This window comes from Rhodnius prolixus, unplaced genomic scaffold (assembly GCF_049639745.1).
Source record: "Rhodnius prolixus isolate KJV_2025 unplaced genomic scaffold, Rpr scaffold_4, whole genome shotgun sequence".
Taxonomy (NCBI): domain Eukaryota; kingdom Metazoa; phylum Arthropoda; class Insecta; order Hemiptera; family Reduviidae; genus Rhodnius; species Rhodnius prolixus.
Genome location: NW_027411614.1, coordinates 14,444,371 through 14,467,873, shown reverse-complemented (window position 1 = coordinate 14,467,873; position 23,503 = coordinate 14,444,371). Strand labels below are relative to the sequence as shown.

At 29.2% G+C, this 23,503-nt stretch overlaps 1 protein-coding gene across 10 annotated transcripts in view; it reads right to left on the bottom strand.

The window, feature by feature from the left end:
- Positions 1 to 1,225: 1,225 nt before the first annotated feature.
- LOC141456370 (phospholipid transfer protein C2CD2L) overlaps positions 1,226 to 23,503 on the bottom strand; it is a 56,226-nt gene continuing 33,948 nt past the window's right edge. The window contains exons 3-19 of one of the 10 annotated variants that reach the window (XM_074132295.1): positions 22,322 to 22,501; positions 19,929 to 20,132; positions 19,763 to 19,844; positions 19,549 to 19,657; positions 18,276 to 18,465; positions 18,031 to 18,157; positions 16,857 to 16,969; positions 15,240 to 15,272; positions 14,987 to 15,034; positions 14,127 to 14,199; positions 12,963 to 13,142; positions 9,665 to 9,706; positions 7,023 to 7,155; positions 6,830 to 6,937; positions 6,607 to 6,759; positions 5,760 to 5,787; positions 1,226 to 3,914 (exon numbers count right to left, since the gene is read on the bottom strand). In XM_074132295.1, coding sequence (XP_073988396.1) covers positions 5,760 to 5,787; positions 6,607 to 6,759; positions 6,830 to 6,937; positions 7,023 to 7,155; positions 9,665 to 9,706; positions 12,963 to 13,142; positions 14,127 to 14,199; positions 14,987 to 15,034; positions 15,240 to 15,272; positions 16,857 to 16,969; positions 18,031 to 18,157; positions 18,276 to 18,465; positions 19,549 to 19,657; positions 19,763 to 19,844; positions 19,929 to 20,132; positions 22,322 to 22,501 — 1,803 coding nt within the window. In that variant the 3' untranslated portion in view covers positions 1,226 to 3,914. Of the gene's footprint in view, positions 3,915 to 5,759; positions 5,788 to 6,606; positions 6,760 to 6,829; positions 6,938 to 7,022; positions 7,937 to 9,664; positions 9,707 to 12,962; positions 13,143 to 14,126; positions 14,200 to 14,986; positions 15,035 to 15,239; positions 15,273 to 16,856; positions 16,970 to 18,030; positions 18,158 to 18,275; positions 18,466 to 19,548; positions 19,658 to 19,762; positions 19,845 to 19,928; positions 20,133 to 22,321; positions 22,502 to 23,503 lie in introns of those variants that run through there. The other 9 variants (XM_074132292.1, XM_074132297.1, XM_074132299.1 and 6 more) reach the window with 9 other exon arrangements.

Below are 23,503 nucleotides of genomic sequence, written 5' to 3'. Positions count from 1 at the left end.
AAAAAAGGTGAGCTCAATACATTATTAAATATTAATCAAATGCTTATCCACATCATGTAAACGTTTACTGATACGACTAAAAACAAATAAATTATATGTTTTGTCATCTAACAGCAAGTTTTAAGTTATGCAGTAGCAAATTATTATTTACTTCAGTAGAGTTATTAATTACTATCGATAACGCAAATGAGTTATGAAGTATGGGCTTCCTGTGACACTTGCCTTTTATTTTTTAGATGTTCAAGTTGTAAAATATAATATATATATTAATACATACATATCAATTAGAAACAATCTATACTTGAACTTCCCTAAACAAAAAGAAGAAGTGTTTATACAAATAATGTAGAACAAAAAATAAAATTGAACTTTTTTAATCTTTTTTAGGGATATACATATAACAGTAAGTGCTGTCTTTTCTAGTTTTTTTTTTCTCTGTCCATTTTTTGGAGGGAAAAATAGAAAAAATTCTATTTTAAATGTATTCTTCAAATGGTTACAATAAAATTAAATATTCACTAAACTTTATAAAAGGAAAAAACAATTTTTTTTTATTTAATTCCTTGAATCCACGCTGCGGCACTGGTTACAATCACGTTATCAACGCTCTCAATCAATAAGAAATTTAAACTTGCTAGAATAATTCTTTAACGGTTTATGATCTACAACTATTTGGCGAAAGGCGGATGAACAAAATTTCATTCAATCTAGTGTATGTGAACAAGTGATGTGTAATATACACATAACAATTATATTTATATTCACTAAAGTGGAGGGGAGACGAAGATGAGAAAAAGATAAAATTAATATGCCCTGGGAAAAACTTCATGTGAGCTCCAAAAGTACATAAGCAACATTTGTTTAAGTTCGAATTTGAAAACAAAAAATCCTTCTATAATTTTTATAATTATTTATATATTAATAATAATAATTTTTGTTTTATTTGAAGAAATAAAACAATAACTATTTTAGCCTTGATTTTCGATATTGAAAACGTAGGTAATTATTGAACATTTAAAGTTCTCTCCATTGATTTTCTCTCTTCATTGGTTAAAAAAAAGTAGACTTTTATTAACAGCCAAGACTTTGTGTTTCGACACTATTCTTTTAGAAAATGTATAAATTATTTAACACATCTGCCCAAATATAAGCGTTCAAACTGAAGGCAATTAAGTAAGCATAAGTGAAAATAACTAAACAAAAAAAAAATAAAAAAAATAACAAATAAAGAAAAAAGGTAATTTTATTTTACATAATATCAAATTAATTACATAATAACCCTAGAGCATTATAAATTGGTAACATATTAATAAGAAATAAATAACAAAATCTCTGATTTTCAATTTAATAATTTTATGCGAGCGAAGATTAATATTTACAACCATAAAAAAGAAGTTTTTATTTTTAAATTAGGTAATAAAAATCATGCAGGAAATTTTCAAATAGCTATTTAGGTACTGCGCCTGTACACTACTAACCAGCGTACAAATAATTATATTTAAGTAGTACATATTACATACTACTTTTATTTAAATAGTTTATAACCTCAGGATAGCCAAAAGACTTGTTTATTTTTTTGTTGGCAAAGTACAAACATAGAGTATTAGAAAATAAAAATTATACTATCAATGGAAATCACTTTTAGCTGAAGAAATAAATAATGCAAGAGTTAGAGGCTATGTTAACAATCCCAGTTTCCCCCCCATAAACTGACTATTTTAAAATATTCACAAATAATATCAGTTTAAATAAATTACTTTGAAAGAAAAATAAAATAAAAATGTAAATGTAACAATCTCTTATATAAATGTCTTTACAAAGTATAGGTATACAAATCCAGATTTTGATCACATTTATTAAGAAAAATCAACAGTTAGGGAAGTTTATTTACTTTATATTAATAATTATTTTATTAATTATAAGCATATTTGTATCACCATGTATGTGCCTTTTGTATTGTCATGAGATAATTATATATATATATAAAAAAAATGACTAGACAGAGCTAACTTGTTCATTTTATTATTATTAATTTGTATTATCTTACATTTTATTTAGAGCACTTTTTTGATGAATGGTTCAGTAAACCAAAATAAAGATTTCACAAAATACTTGTACTTAAAATATGGTCCCAAAACAAAGAATTTTAAGAAAAACAAATTTAATAATAATACACCATATGGTCATCCTCAAATAATGTAGTTTATCCTTACCGTCTTTTTTTCAAAAATTTCTCAACCTCTCTGAACATAAATTTGTAAGACTGTTATTTTAAACCATGCTAAGACTCTGTCATGAAAATTGCATGAATTTCCAGTCATATAAATTTATAGGTAAACCAGAAATACTGAAGATATTGTTTCTTACATGATAAAATTTTCAAATATATATAACTAAACGGATTCAAAAATTTCGACAAAGCATTAATCATATAAGGATCCCTTCGGTCAGATTTGCAGAATAGAATATCGCTCAAGAATAGCTGAAATTCGCAAAAAAATAATAATAATACTAATCTATATTTATAATTTATACCAGTCCAAAACCATTTGCAACTTCAATTTTTATTTTGAATCCTTATGAACTTAACGCAGGGTACTTTACAGTTAACCACTAGAGGGTGTAACATATTTTTTTCAGGCTGTTTGATCGTCTAAATACCGAACATGTACGAAGATGGAAGAGATAGCAACTAACTCAAAATTTATTTCTTTTTAAACACACATATTTAAAACTCAAGGCGAAGACTCGAACACTGAAAACTCACCGAATTAGGCTAATCTTCTAACATTTCAACCATTGGTGCGCCTGTCAGACTAGCTACAACATAAATCTCTTTTTGATAATGAGCGACTTACCAAAACCTAGCGACCCTACGCAATAAACTTCTAGAGGTGATATTGAAACAAATCTAACGCTAAAGATAATTATTTTCAAGATGACCAGCAATTTGAGTTTTAAAATAAACTGTTGCAAATGCAATTAATATAGTCAAATAATTAGGTACAGTTAACTATTACGTCGATTACATTTGAGTAAAATAAAGGCACTGTAATCACGCTTCTCTAGTAATTATATATGAATATAAAATACATGTTTCATAAAATGTTTGCCCATATCAGCTTATTTTCTTATACCCAAGCAATAAATAGATATAATATTACTATTCGCTAGTATAAAAGATGACATCTAAATCTTAAAATTTGTAATTTAGTTTAAATGAGGATTCATAATTGATTTATGTTACATAGGAAAATTGCTATTTGCGCTTAGCATTGTAGTATTTTGTTTACAGTAGAGAGTATTTTTTTAAGAATTATCTTACCCGACCCTGAGAATTATCACTAGGAATCTGAGGTTGATATCGCAGTATTTGCTGAGATTAAGTTCAATTTATCATTTCTTAAATATGAATTCCTTCGTTAATTGCCATCGTTGATTTTTATTTATTTTTGTTAGTCAAACTATTTTGATTTCATTAATCTTATTTTATTAATTGTTTCGTTGTTCTAATGTTTTTAGTAATTAATAACATCCACTAACATTATTTTATAGTCAGTAAATATTATAAGGCTTTTTTCCTCTACACATTTTGCTAATAATTTGAATGGAATAGTATTTCACATAATTTTTAAATATTTTAGGCCTAATTTGGCAGAAGAGTCTCCACAGTGGAGAGGCAATATAGCGTTAAAAATTTTTGTTGTTATTTAATTTTGCTTTACCATGGTTACTATAATGAATACTAGATATCTATTTTGGTAATAATCATGATTAAAAGCTAGTAATCACGGCAAAGCTTCTTCTTCTTCTTTTTTAATTTAATATTGTTAATAATACATTAATTTTGTAAAATAGCTTAGCTGGTTTTCCTTAACTTGCGTATGGAAAATGGACTCTGAGCGTCGGAACATCTAAACAAAACAAAAATAAAATTATCTACAATTAAATTTACAATTTCTAAATACAAGTTTTGCATGTCAAATAATTCAAAAAAATTAACAAATATTTAATTCCTGTAATTTAAATGCTGATAACCGTAAAAATGGTACGAAGTAGATAACATTTCTTTCTCACACCAGAATTGGTGCCCCGAAATTATTTTTCCTTATCTCATCTAAAACCTTATAGCGATCCCATTAATGGAAATTTTCCACATTTTCTTTTAAAGTATGCAAAGAGTAGATAAATACCTATCTACCCCTGAAAGAAAGGTTTACTTTTTAGTTTGAGAAGTCCCAGATTTCCTCTAGGTCTTGAAAAAATTCTGGGAATATTTAAGGTTGCAGTCCTAGCATATATAATCCAAATGCAAAGACATCATAGTTTATATGCAATCAAAAGCATCACTTCAGGCTCCGATGGATAACGGTGGTTATATTTGTATAATATTTTAAACTATTTAGCTACTTTCAATTTCACCAGAGATTAAGATTTCCGCAATTCTTAAAACAAATTTTTATTTAGAGAAACTGCTTTAAATAAACAAAAAGAATACAAAATAGTAAGGTACATTTCGGTGTATGGGTTTTTAATTATTTTGGTAGCTTTTTAGAAAACTATTTGAATTCATTTTTCAAGTATACTAAATGTTCAACAAAAGGCAACAAAAATACAAAACTGCCTGTAAATTTTTCGGCTTTCAATAAGGTAAAAAGGTAATATGTAACAAGGTATTGCGTTAACTCAGCTTAAGGTGAAAATACAAATATTCACAGCCGTATTTCGTAGGTATTCTCAAAGATGAAACCGACATGGTGCAGACTCAGTATGAGATAGGATTAAATATTTCTTTTGAAATTAGACGAAGTATTGCAAATTCTAAAACTCGTTTCACTTGTCCAAACGTCTTCTTTTTTTTTTGAACTGATGCTTTCATCTACAAATTATCTGTTACAGAACTACACCTTGTTGGTCAGATCCTGCAATAATGTACCCAAATAAAATTCGTCATGACATACTTTCCAACAATTTAACGTATTTTAGAGAAATTAATCAACTGTAAAATTAATCAAATTAATTTTTCCTATCAAAGAATATATACTACAATCAACCATGTTTACTTCGAAAAATAATGGAACAAATCAAAGTGTAAAACCTGGGCTAGTTGTAAGTGACAAATGGTACAAAATAAACAATTCAGAACATCAGAAAATTAAAAAAAAAAAAAAAAAAATCATTCAAACTTATAAGCTGGAGAAGCAAAAATTGGAATTACAATTAAGCTTTAAAGTTAAATTGCATAAATGACTATAGCAGAACTCATAAGAACATCTTAGAATTCACTAAATCTAACATTTTGTCACACTGAAAAGAAATGAAAAAATAAAAAGCTCATAACTTAAAAGAGACAAAATAATTTTAGGACGAAGCAATTTTGTTATTAGTAGTATAAAAATAAGCAGTCTTATGAGGTGTATCAATAGATACAATAAAATGCGAGGGTCATGTACCTCTCTTTTCTTGAAACACCAAAGGCTAACTAACATATGTAAGAGAAATTTCGAATAAAATATTGTTTAACCACGAGATTCAAATCAATTCTTTCAAATAAAGATACAATTGAAATTACTTATACTCGTTTAAAATTCACTAGCTAAGAGATTTATCTCGACCAAAGAAAATATTGTAGTTTCATTAATATTTTAAATATTTAAATAAAAATCATGCACTTAATAAACAGTTTTATGAAAAACAAGAAATAAGTAGCTAGCGGGTTACAGAGCGAAAGCAACGCTTCTTCTTCCATGCACGCTTACCTATTCACTCAATACAGGAAGGAGGGACCCGCATTAAAAAAGAAAATCATATATTAGCATACAAAACATAAAGTAATTCAAAAAATGTACAGTAAGTAAACTCGTTTTTTCTTTTAATTTTTATTAATACAAGGTTTTACAAATTTTTTTTTGATTTTATTATCTTTTTTTTTAATAAAAAAAGATTCTTTAGATTGTCTGTTAATTTATATTTGTTTTAAAAGTTATAGGAAGCTTTGAAAAATAGAATTCGAGATAAATACTTCGCGAAATAGTAATAGCGAAATATCTAATGTGGTTCTCAAGAGGTGCGAGTAACCAAGGCAATAATTCTGATACATTGTGAGTGTCATCAAAAGTTCTTCTCTTTGGTAGAGTTTAATATGGAGTATTCTATAGACCCCAAGAAAATGTTGAACAAGTACAATAATAAGGGGAAAAAAAGCTCGCCACTTCTTTGAAGACTTTTCACAAAGGGAAGTGAACTAGCACCTTGTAAGGTGCTATTATACGGTGTAAACTATACTTACATGAATCAATACTGAAACCCCAAACTCACATAATTACAGTCGATCTGTGCAACTATTTGGCAATAATATTTATAACTTACCATAAGTTTCAACATTGTTAGAAGTAACTAGCAATGTGGACAGATAATGAAATGTAAGCATTTATTTTGTTTTTTAAATGTACTTTTGTTTTTGGCACTTAATATATCAAAATTATTAATATATCACGTTTATAAAATTAGTAGAAATCTAGTTTTAATTTCCCCTCACCTTAAAATAATTACAGTTTCATAATTTAAAAATAGTTGTACTATTAAATAGAATAAATATATACTTACAATTCCAAGCTATGAATATTCGAATTAGGACAAGAAGTTTCAGTTTTGATATGGCACTGTTTGTGACATCTCATCTGACAGTCCCTACATTCATAACCCTGTTTACCTAATCTTCGAGGCAAAGCTTTTTTACATACTTGGCAAATGGTGCCACTAAAAAAAATAAAATCAATTTTTATAAATTTTGTTACAAATTACTTTCATAAGTCAATAAAAGGCTCACCCGGAAAGATGTTTGGCAATAAATGTGTGATCATTGAATATATGTAGTTTTGTACCCTTCTTCTTCCATTTATTTCTCTGAGCAAGAGAAAGTGGTACAAGATAATATCTATTAAAACAACAAAAAACCTTTATTAAAACATTGTCTTATGTTAGCAATTTATTACTCTTTTTGCTGTAAATAATATATATACTTTTTGATGCTATTCTCAACAGTTTCAAGCACTAATGTGGATGCTTCATTTACATAAGTTCTGCTTGAAGCTCCACTGATTCCAGATGCTTCACTCAAACTAGATCTAGCTGAACCTTCTCTTAACCCAGGCACTGATAAATATGATCCTGCGGGGAAAAAAAACTCTGTCAAGTGTATAAGTTATAACGATTCTTATTTCATTTATTTATTCTAAAAGCAACACCTATTCTTTTTTTATTTATTTTTAAATAAATATAAAAACACGTCTTTCAGTTTGATAGTATGACAGGAGCACCTAGCCATGCAAATTAAATTCATAGAAAACCAATGAGATTATGAATTTTGCTAAAACTGTAACTTAATAATTATTAATTTTTGAAAAGATCAATAATTTGTAACTACTGAAAATGCAAGAGAAACATACTACAGTTTCAACTAGAATTCATTAGAAATTTCGTTTTTTCAAATCTGATAATAAATGAATTAATAAAATTGTGAATAAAAAAATAAATAAATAGAAAGGTGTATAAAAGGAGTTGTCCTATAGTATAAATTTATGTTGTTTTTTTTTGCAAGAAAATTATATGTATTAATTAAAATATTAAACAAAGTGCTTATAAAACTAATCAGACTCCCTGGTAAATACAACGAAGATCCCACCGACAAAAGGGCAGATTTCATCAGTTGTAAGAAAACCTAAGAAAAAAAAAAAAAAGATGAGAGATAAATTAACAAACAGTAAATTCAATATTAACGTTCTGCAGCTTGTGCCATACTATCAAAAAATTAAATAGAAATTACTTAGCACTCCACTTTACCGAGCACCAAGTGCAGTAGATATCCAAACGAAAACTAATAATATACATAATATAAACTAATAATAAAAAAAAAGGTTGTAAATGAAACAAAACACTTACCAAATAAAACAAAAATGCAGCACATCCAGAGGTAAAGTAACAAAACAAACAAAAATAATTTTATGTTAGTTGGCCACACACAATAAACAAAAAAAAAAAAAGAAAAGTAAGTTGGAAATATATATTTTGTAATTTCTGAATTGAATGAAAATGAGCGAGTCAAAGTAATTATTCAAGCTACAATAAAAATATAGGTATATATATTTTTTCGATCATAAAATTGGTATAAACTTAATGTGAACTACTTTGTGTAATATTTACCCCATTTAGTGGCCCATATGGCCACTCCGAAAATTTTGAAACCACTTATAAACTGTTCTAATCGAAGGTGCAGAGTCACCATAATGTTTATCAAGCTTCTCTTTAGTCTCCTGAGGCGTTTTGCCTTTCATAAAGTAGTGTTTAATCAACACACGAAATTCTTTTTCGTCCATTTTTTGAAAATCACTCGACTTCCTCGATTCAAACGAATGCCAAACACAAAGAAATAGACCGATCTGGCTGAAACTTGGTGTGTGTTCTTCCAAGAGATGCTACTAAGGCTGGAAACATAGTGGAGCGGCGAGCAAAGCGGCGATGATAGCGAAGAGCAAAGCGGCGAAAACAAACACTAGAAATAGATAGAGTTGCTCTATCTTCGCTTTGCTCGCCACTATGCGCGGTCCCATAATATTATGTTAACTTCTGTTTGATTTCGCCGCTTTGCTCGCCGCTCCACTATGTTTCCAGCCTAACTAAACATAACCTCGATACGCGCCAGTAGTGCTATCTCTCTGACTTTGCACGGACTTTTCAAACGACCCTCGTAGTTTGCAATAAAAGGAAAAAAAAGGGACTTAGCACCTTCTCGATGTTGAAATTTAAATATATTTCATTAAATATGGAAAAAATCTCTACATTACATATTTGAAAATTCAGAGTTTACTATTTTAAGGATTATGTTGTAGAATTAATATATTAGATGATTATATGGTACATAAATAAGAATGAATAGGTTGGTTGTTAATTTTTACAGATGTTGTACGTTTCCTCAAATTTGGATGCTCAAATAGTCAAGCGCCAAATTATATTACCAATTAGAGTGCGTAGTCAATTTCAGCTATTACTGATGTGAACCAATTCACTACTGTATTGATAATACCCAATGTTTCAACGGAGATGTTAAAGAAAAGTACCTCCATGAAAAAGTAGGTTTCAAATAGAAATACGAACAGTTAAATTCACATTCGAAATTATTTACTTATTTTTTAAGTTAATTTCGTTATTAATTTCTGTGGAGCCCTTTTGATAGGTGTACCTACAGTATGTTATCAAGTAGGGAAGGAGGATACCAGAAGTATTGGAACGGTCGTTAAACCTTTTAATTTCAATTATAATATAACAGGCTTTGATGGGATTAAGTCTGTATATTTAATCTTCGTGTTGATTAATAAAGTTTTTATGTTGTCTATTTAATCTTCGTGTTGATTAATAAATTAGAAGGATTGAAAAATATAAGCTTATAACTTATTTTTATAATTGCATACTTCACAGTCAGCTGATTTAAAATTAGAGATTGGAACCACTGCAAGGAAGGTTAGGGCTGATGGTATTAATCAAACGTAAATCAAAATGCCAATTTAATGCCAGAATTGTATGTGTAACCAAATACATATTATCTAAATAAAGATAAAGTAAAGGAATCAAGGCGTAAAGTTTTGTAAAAGAACATTATTACACTTACCTAATGCCGTATCTTTGAGGAAGAACTGGCGATAAAACATATCTAACACAAAATTATTAGTTATATAAAAATAAGTAAAGAAATTAAATGAACTTATCAACATACAATGTATTTTCATTTATTTTTAAGATAAATTGTATTGTCTACTTCCGATAGCCTTGTTCGATATTGTTAAAAATGTAAATACATATATAAAAAAAAAAAGGATGCCAAGAAATACGCATGAATACATAGTACTTCAACTTTTAATTACATATATAATTTCTTCACTTGTTTTGTACATAAGAACCAGAAAACTAAACATAGTCTCCATTAGATTTAATTTTTATTTAATTGATATAATATATTTTGGGAATAAATGGGGACTAGATTTATTGTAATTTTAATCAGAAATTTAAAATAATAAACGTTACCGCTTTAAAGAAAGTGATTAGATGCCAAAATTTATTGCGTCTAAGAAATTCATTAGTCGACAGACGAAGGTTCATAAGGAGTGGCTCTAAAGAAAAATTCACCAGTTTATCTATTTTGCCTGATGTCATCACTTGTTTTTGCTGTATGTAAAATATCTGAACGTAAGTTCGGATAAATATTCGTGGTGGTTAAGGAAATATTATGAACAGAATCTTTAAGAGAAGCATAAGTACATATGTCTAATTGGTGGGTTCCAAAATCCCCAGGGACTCAAGATGACAGTATAATTTCCAAGTCGATTTCCATATTTGTTATTCCTGCAGCAAATTATAAACGACTGTTTGTTTTATTTAATTTCTTAAAAATTATTTAAAAAATTCTAAAATATTCTTTAATAAAATTTTTAAACATGCATTCGTAATAAAAGAATTGCAGAAAATTATTTCTGGTGCTTGGCCATTCGTAATCGTGCAATGGCATATATATTCTCTTAGAACTAATAAAAATAAGCAGAATGAAAATAACGGTCAATTTCTTTATATTTGTAAACATGATTTGCAGATGTTTCTTATTCATTTTCAAGTAAATGTAATCGACAAAATGAAAAGTTTGAAATCATTTCTTATAATAACGCTTTAAAAGCATGATATTTTCTAAATAAGCAAGTTAAGTTACTTTGAAATATACAGCAGAACAAAAATCCTAATATTCTTTCAGTGATCTACACTATGTATGCACTTCAGGAGTTATATTTATAATGGTTCTTTTTGTAATTAATAGCAATAAATAAATAAAATAATGACTTGGCTCTAATAAACAATATATCAAATAAAAACTATTTGCAAGGTAAGCAAAAATATGATTAATAAGATTTAAACATCTTTAAGTAACAGCTAAGGAAGAAGCATCTAGTTCACGGCAAATACAGGTATTTTAAACGATATTAAAGAATTTGAACTGATGATAATGTTCAAAAGTGCTTCAACAAATAATTTCCGTACCTGTGAATAGCTCAATCTATCCTTACTCAACATCGAAAAGCAAAATACAGCTGATGCTAGCAACCATTTAGATTTGACCTTTAAAGTAAGTTATTACTGAACAATTTATTAAGGCTTCTCACCTTTCTTTGTTTCACACTGCTTAACTTTTTTACTTTTAACGATCGAAACCCATTCACTTCTTCAGCGCGCTTTCAATAAAGTTATATCTTCTTTTTGAACTTTATCATCCCATCAATCTCCAAACAATATCATCCATAAGATGCGCATCGGTCTACGATTGTTTTATAGGCATTAAAAAAGAGTTTTCGTGATCGGTAGGTGCTGTATCAATTTCATCCAATCACTAACAATCTCAACGCATTGCCTTCTTCTTTTAGGGTGTATTTTATTAGGACGACTGTCTATAGATGTCATTTCCAAAGAGTTATACACTTAAAATGTTTTGCAAGCAATTTTTTCGTATACTCGTTTTGAAATTACAAGAACATTATAAACGATTTCTTCCATCAATTTAATTTCAAATACTTATCAAATGACTCAATCAAACAAACGCCAAAATTACAACTGACCTTTTTAATCAAAGGTTTTTCTCTTTGTAAAAGGTTAACCTCTTTTTGCTAAACTAACTGTACCGAACGTAAAGTACTCCTTGTAAATAACACGTATGAATTGATGCCTGGAGCCATTTTAGTGAACTGATGGACCTTGAACAGAGCTCTCTCGTTACAGACAAGACTTGTCATCATCGGATAGATAATAAGAAGCTCCTTATAAACAACTGAGTGAAGGAAAAATAAAAACAATTGAACACTTCAATATCTTGGTTTGTGCGCATTTCCTGGATGCAATGCACCTCATCAACTACAAGTTTTACCTTTGCATTATTGATGGTAATTTTATTTTTAAGTTACCAAAAATAATTATTAATATCAAGTAACTTGTACACTTCTTCAGTTTTTTGCATCTCTTTGGTGCGTGGTGGTGGTGGTTGTTGTAGACAGAAATTGTGTTTTATTCCGATCTACTCACTCTTGCTTAGTGTACTAAATATCCTATACTAACCAAGAGAATAATGTTTATAAATATACAAAATAATTAAGTTAAAATATGATTGCATGTACTTAATAACAAAGAAAGCAAGCCGAATAGTCACTCAGCAGATGGACAATTGTCCATGCATTATGTTTATAAGATTCTAGTGATACACATATTTCACAGGGTCGGGATAAAAACAAAACACATTATTATTTATATTAGAATAAATTGTGTTTTATTCCGATCCTTGCTTAGTGTGGAGAATTTAATAAAGACAGTAGACAAAGATAAATTCTTTTCAAAAATTATAAAATAAATATTGGAACAATAATTCATTTTAGGTGAGAAATTTTATCCAAAAATCAAAAGTTTGAATCCATTTTACAGCGCAATATAAAAAAATTAAGCACACCAATTAAGAGGCCTATTTCAGAAGAAATCATAATTAAAAAATATACATAGTTCATTCCATTATAATTAGATCGCTTAAAATGTACAATTATATTATAAATGACTGTTAATTTTGTACCAGATAAGAATGGAGTGCTTTGGTTGTCACTAACTTTAATGTGTCAAAAAACAAGCGAAAAACATTTTCTGCGCAGTTACAATATACTCTGGCACTAGAATGGCATTTATGATAAACAGTATTTATACCAAGGATTAAAGAGAGCTTAAAGACAGCATGAAGCAAACCAAACTGCAAAGCTTCTAAACAGTAACTGTATTTATAAGTATATTTTGTGTGTGTATCTGTGAGTGTAATGTATGCGTATAAAAAATCATGCATTGTTTTAAAATACACAACAAAATCATATAATTAAGCGGGGATTTTATATATATACCTGTGGAATGTGCAGATGGGTCCCTGGCCCTATCTGCAGAAATAGACCTCGCTAGTGGATCATATTCACCTTCTAACTCACCTCCTGGTCCTACAGATCTTGAACGAGTTTTCGATCTGTTCAGTCTTCTCCTTAATGTTCCAAAAAAATCTCTTTTTTTACGTCTGCTTCTACCACGTTCTAAAAAAAAAAGATAATCTATCAATTTAAATTCTTAAATAACGTATTTAAATGAATTTATAAAAAACGTAAAATTTATTGTACCGTATTTAAATATATATATTAATTATTTGAAAATATAGACAGACACCTTCAGAAAAATCTTTTAAATATTTAATATTTTGACTGGCTTTATTTGGTAGGTACTATCAAGAATAGTATACTAACAGTCGACTTTAATTAATGGAGGGTTCGTGATAAATGATAATGGCATTCGGAGCTAATGATAAATGAAAATAATAAAATAGAATTAAAATATTTTGTTTCATTATACTAACATAATTTTGACCACAGATGAATAGCGTCCGTAAAAGTGAAATAGTGCATGGTTTTGAAGAGATTAGAATCAGAATATTTAGTAGAAGATAGTTTCAAAATTAAATATTTAATATTGTTTCAGAGGATTTAGGAATACTTATAAGAGTGCTACACACTTCTCTACATAATTTAAACCAATAAAATTTACTCGTAATTAAAGAGATTTGAATAACTTCATTCTTAAGGTATAAAAGAATGAACTACCATGATTTTTAATTACCCTTGGACAGAATCGATGATATTAATTAAAGGAGATGCAAGTAAAGCATTTCTGATATCTGATGCTCCATTAAACCTTTGACGGACAAAATCTTTATCGGACCACACATAAATAGGCCGAACAGAAAAAAGTTCTACAGAATAATCAGATATTGAGGCATTAATAGCTGTAGCAGTCGATGTACAGTATAAAAATAAAAGAGAGAAGATAGGAATTAATACATCACAAGCTTTACATCAGAATCAAAATCTATAAACTTATAAGGCAAAAATAAATTACGAGCTAGTTAGTTTCAGTAAGCATAACTGCATGTCTTATGCAGTTATTAACTAATTACGAAAAGAGTATTTCTAAGAATAATTTAAATGATGTTATAGAATATGGTAAATCATATTGCAATAACTCACCGTCAAGTCCGTTAGTTTCTTGACTAGCAGGAGCATTTTCACTTTCAGTTGGCGGGGGAGCATTAGTTCCTTGCTGCAACAATAAGTAAAAGAAAAAAATAATTAGTTGAAATAACTGAATATCCCAAAATTACTGAAATAAAAAGTAGGAAGGAAGATTCCTTATAAAGAGTGGTTACCACTATCATTTATTTATACAATAAATAGAAGAATTGATTAATTCTTATTCGATCACTTTATTTTCAAGTAAAATAAAAAACACGATATGCATTAATAATTTAAGAACTTTTTCCCGCTGTTAATTTACAAAAGCATTATTTCTTTTATTATTTACAACCCTTTTTAAACAAATCCTTACTGAAATGTTAAAACTTTTAATTATAATAGAAAAGTTATTTATAATATGTTAAAATTTATTTAAGCAAAAAATAAAATAAAACATGCATTTAAAAACACCTACTCACCAGACAAGATGACGACAATAACACACTAAAGTGCATGGCCTTATTTATCCCAAAATCGTTTTGTTCATTATTATTTGTGATATTTAAGTAAAGATTGACCAATTACTTTTTTGTCAAACAAAATAAATGAATAAATAACAAGCAAGGCTAAAATGTTTCAAATAAATTGAACAAAAATATAATTGGCCACTTTTGAATAAAGCGTAAAAATAATAATATTAAATTTAAAAACAAAAAATGTGCGTACATTTAAAATGTTTCAAAGTAAATCCCGTCCCGCATGCCCCTTGGTGCCCAAAAGCCTGTTGAAGCTACAAGTTTGAAATTAAACATTAATAATGTTACAACATAGATGCGCATTCAGATTTCATTGGTGAAACAATTTAATAGGGTCACCTTTGTATCGGGCACTTCATGCCACATTCCTGATTCAGACATCTCCACCTAATAACATAAGAATATTGGTGGGTTTATTTAAAAAAAAAAAAACACAAAAATGGAAAAGAAAATAAAATGATGTTTTAATTCTTAGTAATTGTCCAAATTTCTGTTTTAGTTTACAGTTACCAAAAGGTGTCCCAATGTTAAAAAACACTCATAAAATAAAATCCCTATAATAGTAGTCAATAATTGAAATAAATGGAGTTACCTTCACAACTTGCTGCTGAGTAGTCTGAGGAGCCTGATTGGCATTGAAAACAAAAAAAAACATATTATATTAAAGCAGTACTACAGTTCAATATAACAAAAGAAAATATAAATTTAAAAATAAAAAGTAAACAAACACAAACATAAAAACTAACAGTTTATAAACCACACAACTAAATCACTTTATACTGTTACTAATAAATATATGAAAGAGAATCAGCTACCAATTTTAAAAATTTACTTGTTCAAACATTTTCAAGCTTCTTACAATAATTACCGACTAAGCTAATTAGGTACGATTATTGTCTGTATTACGTATGATTAATTAATGCATTGCGTACGATGCTTTCATAATTTTTAAGACTGAATGTTTAAGAAATAAGTTATAACTCATTGCACTGAATGCATCTTACAATGGAACCATTCCATATATTTTTTTAATCCATTATAGAGGTATCTCTGAGCAAAGTAGCTCTAATCTTAATATTAACCTCTCACTTTTGTTCTTAAAAATGTACTTTGGCGTGATGACATCATTTTGCTCAATCACTTCGGAATTTTGTTCCAGAATTGTGGAGAGGCATTATCTAAAGTAACTTACCCAGGCAAGAATTTCTTTGTAGGTTCAGTCGAAATATTTACCCTTACATTTTTAAAAGTTTATCTCAGCACAGAACTGATAATTTTCTCACAAAGGATTGTAGCATGTCTCATCTGTTTGAAACACTATTATTTCGTTACCAAAATTTTTAATTCACACTGATTACCTTCTTGCACAGACATATTAATATTATCGACATCGCTAACATTTTTGCCTCCCGGCTTAACTGATGCCACATTTCATGCTTTTAATAACATATAACGATTGCTTCTCAAGTATTTCAGCATAATTTACTTCGGTTTGGCAGTGTTTACATTTACAACCTGTCTAGGAGCTTCCACCTTTAGGGCTCCTTTTATTTTGAGTAATTAAGGCTTCAATATCACATCTCAGATCTTTACAAGAAGTACATTTGCTTCTACAATGGGGGAGGTTTCCCCCACTGGATCTAGAGTCCTGGAGTGTGATGCCTGGGGAGCAGCACCTAACCCATGGTCTCTTTACAGCTACTTATAAATAAACTAAAATAAAAATCAACTGTGTTTAAATAAGACCCTTGTTTTAAATTAGTGTTCCACTAAAGGTGTCTAGCCAACTTTTTAAACTATTCATTATTTAAGCAATTTAAATATTAGATATAAATACATCCCCGAGTTTTCCGGTTCAGAGCTAGAAAAACCTGAAGAATTCTAGTCATCAAGTTGCATTGCAACACAAATTGGAATCGAAGAATTAATTTAGATTTATCTTTCTCAAGGTTTTGTAATTTCTAACTAGGATTTAAATTTATGTGATAATTATAACTTTTAATTAGCTCTCATATTTTAAAAGTTTTTAACAAAAAGGTAACGGGAGGTTCAAAGAGTTGTATCATTGAATTCATCGAAACGTACAAAAATTAGTATAAAATAGTTAGCAAAAACGCTCTCTCTTAATAAACCAAATGATGCAGAAATGGAAAGTAAAATTAATTGTTGTTAGTAAGTAAATAAATAGTAGGTCTACAATGCTTCGTACCCTCTGAACGCTGTGAATAATAAGTGTACTTTTGTTGGGTTGAACACCGCGATTCCTTTCTATTTCTTTTAAAGCTGAATCTGTGATTCCATCGCCACCATTAGTCAAATGATCTAATAAAAACAAAAAATAAAAGATACACATAAATCATCAATAATTAAATCAATCGACCATACCATCAAACATAAATGTAATCCAATAAGATTTTAAAACTGAGTATTAATTATTGAAATATTTGTTAACTTTAAAGCATTTGATTTCTACTCAAAAGAGTTCACTTTTTTCTATAATAATGATAGATAATCCTAATCTTCTCCATATAAACAATCTCACAGAAGTGTAAACTTTAAACAAAAAACTGTAGTATAAATATGAAAATACCAATGAAAAAAAAGTGTGTTGATTAGAGGCACATAAAACATTTGTTAAATACAATAATTCTGGATATCACAAAATTGATGTAAAGAAAGGTAAAGAATATTTTTTTCAAAATAAAATTATAATTTAAAAGGTAATTTATCAAAGAGACGAAACAAAGACAGAAAGAAATTGTAATTTAGGAATGTAAGGCAAAACGCCAAGATGACTGCAGCCAGTATATTAACGTTTTTTGGCAAACTAACTCTAATCTGTCCCAGAGAAGGGGGGATGTTAAAATTAAGAGCAAGGAGTGAGAGGTCGTAGACTGCAAAATAAAGAATGAGACCTATTAAGCAAAATAAGAAAATCGCAGGACAATAAACTAATGCCAGAATGTAGTATGTTCCATTACTTTCGGAATCAAATTAATCAGATTTGTGACAATGAAAAATTAAAAAATAGTAAATGTTTGTGAAGATTTGTCAGTAACATTTTGTCAATACAAAACTTAAATCAGTAATGTACGACATTTGATGATGGATTTTCCTAAATCATCAAAAGTTGAAAGTTAATTCATTAGTTTGGTGTAGAGAATTTGTCATAATGACGGAAAGAAGCAAAAAAAAACAGTCAGAAACGTAAAAAAACATGCGAGCTGCAGTAGATAAAAATCGATACTATCCGCACTGCGTATTCAACTAAATTTTCATTTTTTATTAATTAATTAATTAATTTATCATTTATTTTTTCAACATGAAACCTTATCTTAAAAAATAATTATTTTCGATTATTGTAGGGCCTAATTAAATATTACCAGCGGCGAAAGTTGTCCTTGTGGTAGTTAGTAGCTGGCCAGAAGGAGACACTGAACGTAAGGTTTCTTTAACTTTGTAAGGCTTGTCCCCAGTCGTAGGAAGATCGGCTCCTTCGATTAAAAGAAACTGAGAAACAGAAACATAATAATATATTAAATATAACAAATTTTAATAAAGACATAACTTTAAAATTTATTTTAATTATATTAAAACAATGAAAGAAAATAAAAAAAATTTACTCAACCTCAACAGTTAAGGTTCCAGAAACTGGTTTTTCATTGTAAGGAGGACTTTGCAAAGTAATGGTCTGCCTTTGACTGGGATTTGTAATTAGTTCATCCATAGAAACAATACCAAGTCCCATAAATTTTGCTTCTCCTTGGCATTTGTCATAAATTTCAAGTAGTATTTCTGATGTTTGATTATTAATATCGCTGAAAGTGAAAATTATATCATTTTTTAATGGGCACAAAATGGAATAATTAGAAAAAAATAAAAATGTGAGAAATTGGATTTTAAATGATTCTTGGCAAATGTACATACTTTACCATTTATTATTATCTCACAGAATAGAACATTCCATTTCACTTTCTTTGGTAAAATAGTTTTGGTTTATTTTCGGGAAATATAATTTAAACAGAAAGTAAAGAGCGTTTTTAATATTAAATTTTTATATTTTGTATGCTGCCACAAAAACAAAATACAGAAACAGGTTGGATGCTGAAGATGACAGTAGGTTACAGATTTCAACAATTATTACCGACGTTAAAATGCTTTGCGATAAAATAAACAAGCTCAGACAAATCATGGAAAGAATTTTCTTTATATTAGATTTGTTTTAATTTAAAATATTGTTCCTTTTGTTAATCATTCATAAAATTTAACTAGAAAATAAATCAAATAAAACCTTATTCGCTACCTCACTATTCCTTGTCTTATTAAGATGTTCGCATTAAGATTAAATTAAGACACAAGAATAATTTTGCGAATTTGTGTAGAAAAAAGCTTTGATTATCCTAAACATGAGGTTCCGTCAAGTAAACCAAGAGCTCGAAAGGTCCCTAAAAGTGTAAAAGGTTGAAGACCGCTGCTCTATTTAAAAAAAAAAAAATTACTTTGGCACTTTTACTTCCTCCTAACAATCACTTTTGGCTAATGTTTTACAAAATTCTATCAGTTTTACGAAGGCTGCTTCAAAGAAATAATACAAATAATAGGGTTATGTGTGTTCCGGAGTTCCATTACAACTTCTATTTTGATATTTTTCTGTTCTGTCACTCAGTCGGATCAATTGATAACATATTCTTGTCTAGCTTATGCAGAAATTTGTAAACAAAGTGTTTCTAAAGAAGAATACGCCGATGCGCCAAAATAGTTTTATGAGGACTACTTATTAATTGGGTTTGTTACATCACAAATCTATATAATTTGTGTGTTTATTTTTTTAATTTATCTACTTTCATTACCTATGAAACTAAATTTAAATTATAATCTATTTACACAATAAAAGAACTCACAAAAGAAAATGTTCGTCCCATATTGGATTTTCTGTCCCTTTTTTAGCGGATGTTTGATTCTTTTGCGGTGGTTCATCAACTTCAACGATGCAATATGGTTCTGAACAACCTGAAAAATATTTAAGTCATAGCTCGTTTCAATTACTTAATTTAAGATTAGATCCATATTAAATTGATTAGTTATATTTTTAAACTTTAGATTAAATCTGTTTACCCTTCTCTGAACCAAGTCCAACTGCCTTGAGTACTTTGACAAGTAATCTTCTCTCTGACATTTTACCTTGATTTGAAGATAACTAAAACAAAATTTTTTTGTTTATCACTTCTAATTTTTTTAATAGACATTTAGTTAACTAGGGTAATATTAAAATCACTCTTACAATGCTGTCATAATGAACTGGAAGCAATTGCCCTGGAGTTGGAACATTTCTACTAAATCTTGGGCAAGTTGGAAACTGGCTTAGATTGAAGTGTACACTAGTATTTCTGAGAGCTCCTGTCACAATCTCAGTAATTACATCTTGCAGTTGAGATTCATCCAAATTATTTCTAATTGCTCCAACTTGTGCTAATGCTACTTTCACCTGAAGTAAAACATATTTTTTTTGATAAATATTAACAAATTGTTCCAATATTTTAAAGCACAAAAGAAAAAATTAAAATCAAATAAACAAGAATCCAAATCTGAATAACTTTCATCTAGGACTGGTTGTATTTGGGTAGCATAAATTTTGGATTTCTATATATCCTAAATGGATGGGTTATTAAGACCAATCTAAATAGTCAAGAGTAGAATTTGAGTACCATGATATCTCTTAGAAGTACATTAAAAATAATTCAAAATAATAACAAATTAACGGTATATTTTATTAATTTTACCAGATGAATAGTGCATAAGATCAACGGAAGATATACTATACAAGTACTGCCAGAGAAGATCAAGAATACTTGAAGGAATGAATTATTAGGATTAGAACAATGGCATAGAAAACAGACAATCAGATCAGCGAGGAATAGATAATGGTAGTAAACGAGAAGAAAAGAGAAGCTTATGTAAATTGACTAAGTCAAGAAAAATAATAATAACGAAAGGACTACATGCGGAAATAAAAAAAAAGGACATCAGGAAAAGTGTTTCGGGAAGCTAAGAGCGAAAGAAAGAGTCAGCAGGAGTTTAGATGGTCTAAGGTAGCATGGTGAGAGTTGAGAAATCTTAGGAAGTAAGGGAATATCGGCTACACATTAAGTGGATTTGTTTTCGAAGAATGAACCACAGTTCCACTGGGCACCCAGTAAACAAGACAGTCATAGAATATTCGAAGAAGTTATTATTAAAGAAATGAAAGCACTTTACAGTATAATACTTGTTCAGTGGTGCAACTTTAACTCAACATTCTTCAACAAATGTCTGGATGTAAGCCTCCTTCATTAGAAAAATATCTATACGAAGATGAATCTCCTAGTAGATAAAGTTATAATTCCTTCATTTTTCCAGAAGTCAAGGATAGCATGGCCCAAGGTCAGGTAACATATCTCATATATATGTTGTATGTGTGCAAAACCATGCCACTAAGTACTGAAAAAGAAAGTTACGTACGACAAAGTTCTGCAGTAGACAGGGGTAAGCTAAAAATGAACTGATCAGGAAGATATGTAGGAGATATACTGTACTTCATTCGAGAAAGGAGGCTCTAATGGGGTACCCCGTGGAATGGGAGGGCAAAGGTTGTCCAAACTAAGTTTAAATAGAGTGCCTACTGAAAACAGAGCAAGAAATTGCCCAAAGCCAATCAGGGAAGCTACCATCAACGAGGACTTGGCTAGCTGCAAGCTGGCAGAGGAGAAAACGTTAAATGGGGGCCCCATTCGAGGACCAATATATAAAGAAAAAGCTCTCTCTATTTTGGTGAGGAATTCTCAACTTTTTGAAAAACTTATTGAAGTAAATACAACAATTTAATTTCTTAATAACTTCCTGAACATAATCGTCAAAATGAATTACATAACTTCAAGAGAGCAAATAGTTTTCTTTTTAGCTGATGTAACCATCATATCTGTTATCACTAACACCAAACGATGATTATATTGATTTTATTTTTCGCCCTTTGTTTGTCAAACTGAATCATCATTTATTAACGTTAATATTACTTGTCTATTTTTTAAAATAAATTTTTTAAGAATGAATTGGTAAAAGTATTTGTTTTGTATAATTTTGTATGACTACTCTTTTTTTCGATGAGTGTTTGATATTTATATAACAGTAACAAGATTTCTTTTCGCAAAGGGGAAAATTTTAATTGCAAATATAAATATATAAATTGAATAAGGAAACAATAATCCATAAAAATATAGAATTACGATTTGTAATTTCTGTCCACCCTGAGCATAAAAAGCTGACTGTGTTTGTGCTAAAGGTCTATTTTAGCAAATGTTAATTACTATGGCTGGCACAACTAACAATCATCTTAAGCAATCTCATTCTTCTGCTTAGAAGATAAAATAAAATAGCTTCCATTTTATTGTAAATAATTGGGTCAATAAAAAACACTTGAAAATAAATCTAAATTTAAGGAAAGAGGAACAACGGATAAGATTTCCGAACCCTCATAGCACCATTCTCTTGAAATTTCTTTATCTAAGATCTGAACAGCTCGTATGGAATCATGGGCAAACATGTTTAAAGTGATTAGATTTTGTCTAACAAATTTTTTATTATTATTTTCTGTTTTTTTGACATACATACACACAATGGATTCATTGTTTAAATATTTACCTCAGGCCATCCATCGCATTTTACATCAACTAACAATTTCTCAGTCACGGCAACAATATTCAATCTTGCTCTAAATCGATTTACATTAAGTCGATAATGGGATACTTCAACTTTTTCTCCTCTTTGTCGAAAAACTTTCAACTGAAGTGCAGGTGTTGATTCACAATCGCAGGTAATCGTCTGAAATTAAAGAATAAACAGACATTAAAATATTTAACAATTTGTTATTCCAGAAAGTATAATCACTATTATAAAGAAACTCACTGGGATATCAGCAAGTCATTCTTTTTAATAAATGAAAATGTACAATTTCAATCACTTAAAGAGTGAATAAAAAGAAAAGGACTATTAATACTTTTAACCAGTAAATAATAATGAGCTTGGATGTAATAATAATTGTAATACATTAATAATGACTTTCAAAGTTACATAATCTGACATCCTGTGTTTCATGTCTTTATGTTCTATTTAATAAATTTTATTTTCATCAATATGTCAATATTGATATGTCAATTTTCATCAATTGATTTGTACACTATAATAAAAAGGCTTCCAAGCGCGAATACTAGACCGTTTGCTACATATGTGGAACCAAGTTGGGAGTGGCTATGAGCGTGATCTTGTACTCGTATTTGGAGAGTAGCCACTACAGAGCCCTCGCTATATTTATATTAACTGGAAAAATTGCAATATACAATATTTCTGCCTCCGTTCAAGTTCAATACTTAAGACAACAAGCCCGTCTGAAGAACTCATCAGTACTTCATGTTTTTAACTGAATATAAACTCCTTTAAACAGCCACAATCAACGATATAATCCTGCACATTGAACCTGACAAAATTTAATTCTGATAAGAGTGTCTAGTTAGGATTAATCGTCACTTGGATTCCAAACTAATCATCAAAGAAGAGCAGTTTTGGTTTAGGTCAGGATTATCCTCTACCGCCCAACTAGCCAGAGTTCTAGACGAAGTCACCGAGGCCTTTACTCAACGCAAACACACTGGCATGATTCTGATGGACATCCACAAGGCGTTTGACACTGTCTGGCACGTTGGAATAATGGACAGATTGATTGAATATAACTTCCCTTCTTACATTCCCTAAAACTATTTACTCTTTTAAAACTATTCAAAGTTTTGCGTATCATTAAATTCATCCTTATCTCTTCCTCGTGAAGCA